This window comes from Vigna unguiculata, chromosome 1 (assembly GCF_004118075.2).
Source record: "Vigna unguiculata cultivar IT97K-499-35 chromosome 1, ASM411807v1, whole genome shotgun sequence".
Taxonomy (NCBI): Eukaryota; Viridiplantae; Streptophyta; class Magnoliopsida; order Fabales; family Fabaceae; genus Vigna; species Vigna unguiculata.
In genome coordinates this window covers 33,390,301-33,401,248 of record NC_040279.1, presented here as the reverse complement: position 1 = coordinate 33,401,248, position 10,948 = coordinate 33,390,301, and the positions used below count along the sequence as shown (strand labels likewise).

Sequence of the window (10,948 nt, the reverse complement as noted above, 5' to 3'; positions counted from 1 at the left end):
TTGCCTCAAAAGAAACATAATACCTGTTGCTTCACTTTGATGATTAGTGTTGCTCATTTTGTACTTTTCGAACTATACACGAAAATATTTGATGGTAAACTTGACAAAACTTTTACCTTCGATAATTCATACATTTAATTTATTTAATTAAATGCAAAAAATGGTAACTTGGGTGGTGGACAAACCACCTTACCTAGTCCGTTTGAAGTAGACAAATGGTTCTTACAAGCGAAGGAGAGAATTGATTCTAGTTTTTGGTTTTGTTCTCCAAACACATCTCTTTCTTCAAACAGAACATTCCCAAGATTCTCTTTTCACCTCTCTCTCTCTCTATTTATATACATTATCGTCAAAAACTGAAATTTTATTTGACTGAATTTGATTACCCTCTATGGTTATGGTGCAGATCATAGCATAGAAGGTAACAAATATATAAAGTTGTGAAAGAAAATGCCTGAGCTGCTACACGGGATTCTTAAGGTAACAATATTTGAAGTTGATAGATTGCATACTGGATGTCATTTGGATTTCTGTCAGAAGGTATCTATCTCATTAAAACTCTTTACTTTTCTCAGTACAATCATCTCATGTTACAACCTTTTTTCGTTCATGTCAATGCCTTCTGCATTAGTTTTCACAGAGATTAACATGCTTATGTTTCTTTTTCCTTCTTTTCATCTGCTTTAAAAAACATTGGAACAAAGGGTACAACACACAAGGGTAAGAGATTTCTAGCCCAAGTCAAGGGTTGTCTGTTGTGCAGGCCTGAGGTATGTTAACCAATCAACAACTTTTCAATCTTTTAACACTATCACATTACTTCTTTCACTTTTTCACTCACGTATATACTTCATCTTTTTCATTAGTAAATGTATAAGACTGGGTTGGCTTCGAAATTTAGAAACTTGACAATATGGGAATGCAATATTTGTGTTTTTGTTACAAGTTTTAAAATATTACTTGTGAAATATCTAGTTTTGGAAAATGTAGAAATACTGGATTTTATTTTATTTTTTATTTCTATGATGGGCTTTGAGAACGTAATATTTCAATTTAAATGTGAGAAGTTATTTTATATTACAATTTTCATGTTTATAGATTTTTTGTTTCAATTATTTTGAATTTTAAAAAATAATCCTAAAAGTATTAAAATTTTAAAAATCATATTTTAAATTTATTAATACATAGCATTTTAATTATGGTGTTTATGAAAAATATAAACTTATATATCGAAACTTTTAAAGAAGAAAATATGATTTTGGTTGAAGTCTGTTTGATCAAATTTACTCAATGATGGCAAGTATTTCATATTGTAGACGGAACAAGTGTTTAGAAACAATTTACTCAAAATGCGACAATTACTTTTTCAGAAAAATATGATTTTGGTTGAAGTTTGTTTGATCAAATTGAATTTCATCGCTAATCTTTCGAACAATTAAATAACTTATTTAGTCTGTGAGCGAGATGAAAATAACATTATGGGGGGAGATGCAGAATTATTTTCAACAATTTTAACAATGCAACACTAAAACTAATTTTGACAAGAGAGGGTACTAAGAGTAGAATCTTGTTTTGTTCAATGGAAACATGTGAAAACTTGAGGAAGATTGTTGGGACAAGATTGTATGCAACAGTTGATTTGGACAAGGCAAGGGTTGGACGAACGAGAATGATAGGAAACCAACCCTCAAACCCAAAGTGGAACGAGAGCTTCGAAATCTACTCTGCACATCGTATCTCAAACATCATATTCACTGTCAAAGATGGTAACCCGATCGGAGCAACTCTAATCGGAAGAGCCTATGTCCCTGTGGAGCAAGTTCGCAAGGGCCCCATAATTAAGAGGTGGGTTGAGATATTAGACGAAGAAGATCATCGTCCCGTGCCGGGTCACTCCAAAATCCGCGTCAGCGTGCAATTCACCAGCGTCACTCAGGACCCAACATGTTCATGGTCTCAGGGAATTCGCATGCCGTTTTCTGGAGTTCCCCGTACATTCTTCAATCAGAGAGAAGGTTGTCATGTTACCTTGTACCAGGATGCTCATGCCCCACGTGGCGTTGGTGTTGTCCCGTACATTCCAATATCCGAAGGAAAAGACTACTTGCCCGCAAGATGTTGGGAGGACATTTACACTGCCATTATGGATGCTAAGCATTTTGTTTACATAACTGGTTGGTCCGTTTACACTGAAATAGCATTGGTTAGGGACAAGGAAGAATCAAATATCACCCTCGGGGAGTTACTGAAGAAAAAGGCCGATGAAGGTGTTAGAGTTCTTCTGCTTATTTGGAATGACAGAACTTCTGTACCAGAATTGACCAAAGATGGCTTGATGGGAACTCATGATAAGGAAACTGCTGCTTACTTTAGAAACACAAAGGTGCATTGTGTTCTGTGTCCACGGAACCCGGATGATGGGAAAAGCATGATTCAAGAACTTCAAATATCAACTATGTTCACTCATCACCAAAAGAGTGTGGTCGTTGATGCAGGTTTTGTAGGGCCATCACAGAAGAGAAGAAGTGTGGTGAGTTTCATAGGTGGTCTTGATCTCTGTGACGGGAGGTATGACACCAGGGACCATCCTCTATTTTCAACTTTGAATACGGTGCATAGAAACGATTTCCATCAACCAAACTTTCCAAATGCTTCCATTGATAAAGGTGGTCCAAGAGAGCCATGGCACGACATTCATTGCAAGCTAGAAGGTCCTATTGCTTGGGATGTTCTGTACAACTTTGAGCAAAGGTGGGAGAAGCAAGTTGGGAAGGAACATCTATTCTCGCTTGATGATCTTGATGGCATTCTAGTCCACCCATCTGATTCACAAAAATCAGAAGTGGGAGTAGAAGACACATGGAATGTTCAGCTGTTTAGATCCATTGATGGTGGTGCTGCTTTGGGGTTTCCCCAAGCCCCGGAAGAAGTTGCTGAATTAGGCCTTGTTAGTGGGAAAGACAACATGATTGAGAGAAGTATTCAGGATGCGTACATTAATGCTATCAGGCGTGCAAAAAACTTCGTCTACATTGAGAACCAGTACTTCCTAGGGAGTTCATATGCTTGGCACCCAACTAATGAGTTTGTGATTGAGAACGTTGGTGCTCTGCATCTTATACCAAAGGAGTTGACATTGAAGATTGTGAGCAAGATTGAAGCAAAAGAGAGGTTTTCTGTGTACATAGTGATCCCAATGTGGCCTGAAGGTGTACCTGAAAGCGAGTCGGTTCAAGCAATATTAGATTGGCAGAGACGAACCATGGAGATGATGTATTCCGAAATTGCTGAAGCCTTGGTAAAATTCGGCATTCAAGCACACCCTCGAGATTATTTGACATTTTTTTGCCTTGGCAATAGGGAGCATAAGGAACCGGGAGAGTATACTCCTCCACAGGAACCAGAGCCTGAGAGTGACTACAGAAGAGCACAAAATTCAAGGAGGTTCATGATCTATGTTCATTCCAAAATGATGATAGGTATGAGATCAAACACCATTATGTTAAAGTTAAGATCTTCAACTGTTGTTCCATGTTTGGGAAAGATTTGACAAATGATTAACAGTGTGTGTATTGGTTCCCTCAGTTGATGACGAATACATAATCGTTGGGTCTGCTAACATAAATCAAAGATCAATGGAGGGTTCAAGAGACAGTGAGATTGCAATGGGTGCATTCCAACCACGTCATCTAGCATGGAATGGAAGACCAAGAGGGGAGATATATAGATTCCGACGTGCACTGTGGTATGAGCACCTTGGGGACCATGGTTTTGACTCAAAAATCTTCGACAACCCAGAACATTTGGATTGCATAGGTCTTGTGAATAGGCTTGCAGAGGAGAACTGGGACATGTACTCTAAGGAAACATTTGATGAACCTACAAAATTCCACCACCTCATGCGCTACCCTATACATGTCGCCCACGATGGAACCATAACATCTCTTCGTTTTGAACATTTTCCTGACACCAAAGCTCGGATTTTGGGTTCCTATTCATATTTCCTTCCTTCGATTCTCACTACCTAAGTATTCATAGAAAGGAGGGATCAAGAGCAATAATGTACATTTGCACCTCCTAGTTAGCATTACATCATTGCATTTTTAATAAAATAGAAATGAAATATTCTAATTTCAATTCTTTTCTTCATCCACAAAAATTACAAATTCTGTTAAAGTTGACCGAGTATAGTATTACTAAGACCAACAACTTATTGCTTCATCATCATGAATCAAACTTAAAAGCACTAATTCAAATCATTAATCGTCTTTTTTCTTTGTATAGAGTCGACACGATAGACTAATTAATAATGCGTTAGAGAGGACAGTCTCTTAGTTTAAGTACGAAATTAATTACTTTATTTTACTCTAAACTTTTGATTTGAGTGAGAATTTGACTACGATTTTATGTGAATTTATTTAAATTCAATTCACTTTTTAAATTTTGTGTTTTTTTTTTCGCTAAGAAGTGGGGATAGTTTTAACGAAAATACTATTAAGGAATATTAAAAGTTGTGATATGATGCGTTCGTTAGCAATACTTTGCATTTAAAAAATTACCTGTAATTTGTTAATTATAGTATATCATGCTAAAGATTCTTCTCAGCATTCTGGTGAAGAAACGAAAGCTGTTATTTATGGCTAACCCCATCTGTATTTCCAATATGAGGGCATAAAATTCCGTTGATGAGTTTGAGGTTTCTCACTGAAGTGGTAGTTGATTCTATTCCAAATTTATCCCTTTTCTGCTAAATTGTTATTATTTGAAACCAAAGTGCCAACAACTAGAACAGAGGATTTTATCCTCTTTATTATTTGCTACAGTACTATTTTGCTTTATTAAATTCAGAGAGAGAAGAACTTCTCTCTGCCTCTTCATTTTTTTCAAAATAAACGGAAAAGAAAAAATCGTGCATGCACGTTACTGAATAATCTTCGTCCTGGATTTGGAATTTGAGGTGATAGATCTGCTAAGAATTCCGTAGATGCATATCTGTGGATACGTTCCACCTTGGCTCTGTCAGATTCTCGCTTGCATGGGGTAAATTATTTGTTCCCTCTCTTTCTTTGTTCGGTACCAGAATTTATTTCTTTTAAAGGATTGTATTTTTCATATCAATACACTTGTACGCTTCTGCCAAATTTGGCAAAACCATTAGGAGATCCCTCTAATAGATATGTCGTTAGCGGATTTCTGAGTGAGCTTTGGGTATTTGTTTTTGGAACAATTTAGTGGAAGTAAATGAAGTCAGAAATTGGGATCTAACTTTTCCAATTATTGGAAACTGAAAGTTTGATCTTGTTAAACTGTTTTACCACTGCTGAGTAATTTAATTTAAGGTTTATCTCTTTAGTTTTTAGTAATTGTTTAATTATATGGGAATCTTTGCTTGTACTGCCTTGCTTTCTGATCAAGTGTGAGATCGGGGGATCAGGGAAATTTGAAAAAGTTTACAGCTTGTTGCTCTTTATCGTGTTCTTCTGAATCTGGTAACACTAAACATAGAATTTCGCTGGCCTACTGAGTTTCGTGGTATTCTAGGTTCTGTTTGTTAAGTCAATTGAGAAGATGCTCTGTGAACAAAACTGTTATGCCTTTTTCTCTGTTTTTCCATGCTTGCTTTAGTTCTTTTGTGTGCCATGGAAAAGATAAGGCTCCCCAATTACAAGGGGAGTTTCAATGTGAGGAGAAATTATATTAAGCCTTGTTGATTGTATCTTGCTGTTCATGTAATTTTTTTTGTTCACTCCAATTGATAGCTGATGACTTTATCATATTCATATGTTGCTCCTCTGTTCTTCCATTTTTTTTACTGTTGTTGTTGACTTGACTGTAGTATGCAAACAGAAACTGAAATCCAACGTCTGTTTCCTTATAATGTAAAGGAGAAGGACACTAGATATAGGAGTAAATTCATACTTGTTCACTACGCTAATTGACCTGAGAAAGCCTCCACAAAAAGTATCATACCAAATAATTTGAGTGAATATGCCCTCAAAGTGGGTTGTTCCATCCTATCGCTTTTACATTTCCTCAAGGTATTGATTAGGTCCAATGAGAACTAAAATACAGTAGATGGACTGAACATCCATATGCTAGGTTGAGTTATTCAACTTAATTTTTAACTGGTACATTGAACTCTTTGCTACAACACTGTCTTCTTTTAATAAAAGCTGGTAGACTGATTATATGGTTTATAGTTTGTGTTAATCAAGCTTGTGGTTAAACCTGCTTTGTAACAGAGCAGAAGTTGTCTGGGATGCTTCCCAAATCCTCCTACGATTAAAGGCCAAGGAATGAGCAACATATCAGAAGATTTTTGGAGCAGCAGTGCTTTGGAAATAGATCAGAGGGCATTTCAATCCCAGAAAAGCGTCGCATCAATTGGCTTACCTTCTGATCCTCAAAGTAGCTCTGGCATTCAGATTGATTCTTCTGAATTTGTCAATGATGGCAAGTATTTTCTTAAAGTCAGCTTATCTATAATCTTTATTGGCTTATTGGTTAATCTCATTATCTAAGGGTGCTTTTCATCTTGTATCATCTTGGTAGTAGCCATTTTCTCTGATGCGGACACAATCTTGCTCAAACTGTTGATAGAGCCATGCAAGACTTATTTCCTAACTGTCACATATCTTAGTATTTTCATGGAATTTTCAAATTCAAAACCCTGACCCTGTAGGGGGACAGTTACAATTACAATTCCAATGCCTTGAAATAGCTTGAATTCCACACTTTTAATGCTGGTTCTGCCATGCAACTTTCACTTTAAGCTTTTGTTTTGCTTTTCATTCTCTTGTTTCTCTCCCTCAGGCAACACAGACACTGATTGTCTACTCCTTTATTTGTGTACATTTTTCTTGTAAACTATATTTTCTTTCAAGTTGATGTAATCTCTTTAGTTACATGTAATAGCCATATATGGAACTTGAAGTACAAATCTAGTTTTCTGGATTTCTCTTGATCCACGTCTCTGATGTTATTTTCATTTTACTTGATGTCTTTCAGTCTTGCATTTTCTTACACTTTCTAACATATCTCCAACTGATTATTATTACATTATATGCAGGTCTTCTTCTCTGGAACCAAATGAGGCGATATTGGGTTAGAAATAAAAGGTCCCAGAAAAAGAAAGAAGTTGGAGAACCTCTAATAAGGTAAATAAATATACAAGGATATCTATGTTATTTCGTTGAATTTAATTTTTTTGACCATAAAAATCTTTGTAAGTAAAAATTTGCACGGATAAGGTGGAAGAGCAGGAAACTGGTGGAGAGGTGGAATTGATCAATAACTATAGGATTCAATTCAGTGATCAAAGTCACTTCTCAAAATGTTTGTTTAAGTTCTAATTCTAGAGTTTTGACTTTATAGTTGGAATACCTCTTATGAGAATCTAATGGGAACCGACAAGGCTTTTCCTCGGCCCATTCCTCTTGGAGTAAGTTCTTGCATGCATTGGATTGTCTCTTCTCATTTCCATGTACATGACAGGTCATTTACAAGTTTAGTGTCTATTTCTCTCTTTAATAATTTTAATCCAGCCTCTCTCATTTATAATGTCTATCAAGAAAGAAATAGATGCAAACACATGACTTTGTCCTATAAAACTGAAACATATGCAGGTTTCTTCTCATTCATGCATTCTTACTTGGTTATTTTCTGTTGATATTCATGAACAAGGATTCAGGAAATGCTCCTAACTGATTACAATATCATAACCTGGCAGGAAATGGTTGAATTTCTTGTTGATATTTGGGAGATGGAAGGATTATATGACTAAGCAGACAAAACAGGGTTTTTTTCCTTAGATTTTGCAGAAGGATAATTGTACAAGGATAACCTTTTTCAAAAGCTAAATGGGTTAGCTCTTAACTAATTGGGTTTATTTTTTCTTCTGGGGTCCTCATTTCTGATTTCTGCGTAATTAACGAGGTGATTCATATAAATTTGTTAAATCTGTTTTTACGATTTGTAAATAGAGTTAAATTTATGCTACTCCAATTTGTTTTATGTAGTTTAAGGTTCCCATATAAATTACCATGCATATACGGTAATGATACTTTTTGATGGTGCAATTAATATTAAGAACTTGACTTTCATAAGATGAAAGGGTGTAGAGTAGAGGGAAAAATAGTAGTAAAATGCAGCTGTATATAAACTTGTAATTATTTAATAGAAAAGCAGTGTTTGATATTATAGTAAAAGCATAGTCAGATAAAACAAAATGATGAAAAAAAGTAGTGTTTTAAAGTATAATGATTTATATTTCTTAAAAGATCACGATAAGATGTGTGGAATTGGAAGAAAGATCAGCAGAGAAAATGGTGAGCCTGGAGCCTCCAAAGTTGACTTAAATGCCCATGTTTCTTGATTTCAACGTGTCTTATTAGTTACTGGTAATAAGTAGGTACGTGGGGCGGGTAGGTTACGGATACTAGCTTCCACATATCTTAGTTGTTGGATGAATATTTTTCTCGTATCTGTATCTTATTTATGCGGATATCCATTATGCACGGGTACCTATGAGTATTTACAAAAGAAAAATTTAATATTGAACAATATATTTTAAACATAAATTCAAATAAAAATACAATGCATAACATTCATAAATTTAAATTTTAAACAAAGTGCAAATAACTCATTTAAATAGTAATCAATGAAAATTTACAAATAAATTGAGATTTTTTAAAATCAATTAATTAAAAAAAACTCATTCAAAATTAATGTGTTAATATTTTAATCATTTTTTTATTTTTTTTAAATTTAAATTAGAGAATAGTGGGTACGGATAGGGATGTCAAAATGGGCCAAGCTCGCTAGGCTGGTTCGCCAGCCTGCCAAAAAAAGGGTGGGTCGGGTTGAAATTTTCAGTCCGCCAAACCGCTGTAACCCGACCCACGTTAGCCCACCAGTTTAGCGGGCCAAAACGGTCAGCCCGCCAACCCGTTTTATAATATTTTTTTATTTTTTTATGTTTAAAATTAAAAATAATTACAAAATAATACTTTTTTATATTATATAAATAAATTTATATATATAAAATAGATTTATAAACAAAAAGTTAAAAATATTAAAAAAGAAAAAAGACAGGCCAGCCCGTCCGAAAACGAGACGGGTTACAATATCCAGCCCGTTTATTGGTGGCGGCTCAGCCCGACCCTGCCCGTTTTTGATGGGCCACAGGTGAGTCGGGCCAAAACGGGTAGGGCTAGCCCATTTTGCCACTCCTAGGTACGGACACTATGATACTTGTACCTGTCCCGTTAACATGCGGGTATAAAAATATACTCATATCCGTTATCCGCGAATATTCATTTACAATATTCATTTTTTATCCGTTGTAGGTTTTATTCACATATACCTATGAATACGAATTTTTTTGAAATTTCTAATAATAAGGTGGTCAAGTTTTAGGGTTGATGAAGTGATGTTTGTCTTCAATTACTAATAGATTTTAAAAAAAAAGTTCAATTATCGACAAATTTATTAGCGAAGTTTATCACCACACACTCAAAGTTCAAAGCTACTATTTCAACAATGAAAATATCCGTATATGCATTATCAAATAATTTTATTTACAAATTTTATAAACAAATTTATTGAAAGATTCGTTACCAATAGAAATACCTATTAATAATTAAAATTTTAAAATCTATTTGTAAGATTTGTCAATAAATGTTTTATTGATAGATTTTTTTTATCAGCAAATTTCCTTTAACAATATAATATTTTCTTTTAGTGCATTTTAAACTTTTTAAATAACTACATTTTTGTATATGTTATAAAATAAAGGTAATAAGAGAGACAAAGGAGAGGAAGAATAGAGAATGAGAGAGTAGGGAGCAACTTCTGTTTTATGTGTGTCTAATTACTGATAGGACGAGTCCTATTTATAGGTACAATATGGTAACCCAGAAAGGATATAAAATCAAATAGTAAATACAAAATATTACATCATAAAGAGTAATGAATAATATGATTATCAATCATATGAGTAATTGTATAAATCAATGGACGACCATTAATTCATAACACTCCCCCTTGGGTGTCCATTGATAAAAGAATGTGCCTCGTTAAAACCTTACTAGGAAAAACCCTTTGGGATAAAAACCTAGTGAAGGAAAAAGAGTACATCATTCTATATAATATTGTTCTTTGCATCTTCTAATTTCTCCCCCTCATGTAAACTTACATCATTAAGATGGCGGAGTCCAATCCTATGAACCAATTGCTCAAAAGTTCTCCTTGGCAAAGACTTTGTAAATAAATCTGCTAGATTTTCACATGAGCGAATCTTTTGGATCTCTACATCACCATTTCTTTGAAGATCATGAGTGAAAAAGAATTTTGGAAGAATATGTTTTGTTCTGTCTCCTTTAATATATCCTTCTTTCAATTGAGCAATGCATGCACTATTGTCTTCATATATCGTTGTTGGTTTCATTTTTCCCAAGGATAAACCACAAGTTTGTCGCACATGTTGAATTATAGACCTTAACCAAACGCATTCACGACTTGCCTCATGTAATGCTAAAATTTCTGCATGATTTGACGATGTTGCTGTTATTGTTTGTTTCACAGATCGCCATGAAATCGCTGTGCCACCACATGTGAACAAATATCCTGTTTGTGATCGACCATTATGAGGATCTGATAAATAACCTGCATCTGCATAACCCATTAGATCTAATTTTGAATCATTTGGGTAAAACAAGCCCATATTCATAGTGCCTTTAAGGTAACGGAGTATTTGTTTTACTCCATTCCAATGTCTTCTTGTAGGTGAAGAACTATATCTTGCTAACAAATTTACAGCAAATGCTATATCGGGTCGAGTATAATTAGCAAGATACATTAGTGCTCCTATAGCACTAAGATATGGTACTTCAGGACCAAGTAGTTCTTCATCTTTTTCTTGAGGTCTAAAAGGGTCTTTATCAACATC

At 34.8% G+C, this 10,948-nt stretch overlaps 2 protein-coding genes across 12 annotated transcripts; both read left to right on the top strand.

The window, feature by feature from the left end:
- The first annotated feature begins 378 nt into the window (after positions 1 to 378).
- Positions 379 to 4,130, top strand: LOC114178252 (phospholipase D alpha 1-like). Its single transcript, XM_028064098.1, has 4 exons — positions 379 to 540; positions 705 to 770; positions 1,607 to 3,479; positions 3,586 to 4,130. Exons 1-4 carry the CDS (start codon positions 451 to 453, stop codon positions 4,026 to 4,028), a joined length of 2,472 nt encoding a protein of 823 aa, XP_027919899.1. The 5' UTR covers positions 379 to 450; the 3' UTR covers positions 4,029 to 4,130.
- Positions 4,131 to 4,575: 445 nt separating this feature from the next.
- LOC114178336 lies at positions 4,576 to 7,838 on the top strand. Of its 11 annotated transcripts, none has more exons than XM_028064378.1 (5): positions 4,576 to 4,712; positions 4,965 to 5,040; positions 6,248 to 6,453; positions 7,070 to 7,157; positions 7,375 to 7,838. In XM_028064378.1, exons 2-5 carry the CDS (start codon positions 4,985 to 4,987, stop codon positions 7,667 to 7,669), a joined length of 645 nt encoding a protein of 214 aa, XP_027920179.1. In that variant the 5' UTR covers positions 4,576 to 4,712; positions 4,965 to 4,984; the 3' UTR covers positions 7,670 to 7,838. The 11 variants fall into 11 exon arrangements, with proteins under 11 accessions (XP_027920179.1, XP_027920493.1, XP_027920095.1 ...); XM_028064692.1 differs by having other exon boundaries at positions 6,243 to 6,453; XM_028064294.1 differs by having other exon boundaries at positions 4,579 to 4,712; positions 4,958 to 5,040.
- The last annotated feature ends 3,110 nt before the right edge of the window (positions 7,839 to 10,948 follow it).

Bases quoted from the DNA above. Each gene is read 5' to 3' on its own strand.
- LOC114178252 (XM_028064098.1), top strand. From the start codon at position 451: ATGCCTGAGCTGCTACACGGGATTCTTAAGGTAACAATATTTGAAGTT. The intron at 771-1,606 runs GTATGTTAACCA...AACTTGAGGAAG, and splicing joins GTCTGTTGTGCAGGCCTGAG to ATTGTTGGGACAAGATTGTA. The intron at 3,480-3,585 runs GTATGAGATCAA...TGGTTCCCTCAG, and splicing joins TCATTCCAAAATGATGATAG to TTGATGACGAATACATAATC.
- LOC114178336 (XM_028064378.1), top strand. From the start codon at position 4,985: ATGCATATCTGTGGATACGTTCCACCTTGGCTCTGTCAGATTCTCGCT. The intron at 5,041-6,247 runs GTAAATTATTTG...GTAACAGAGCAG, and splicing joins CAGATTCTCGCTTGCATGGG to AAGTTGTCTGGGATGCTTCC. The intron at 6,454-7,069 runs GCAAGTATTTTC...CATTATATGCAG, and splicing joins TTCTGAATTTGTCAATGATG to GTCTTCTTCTCTGGAACCAA.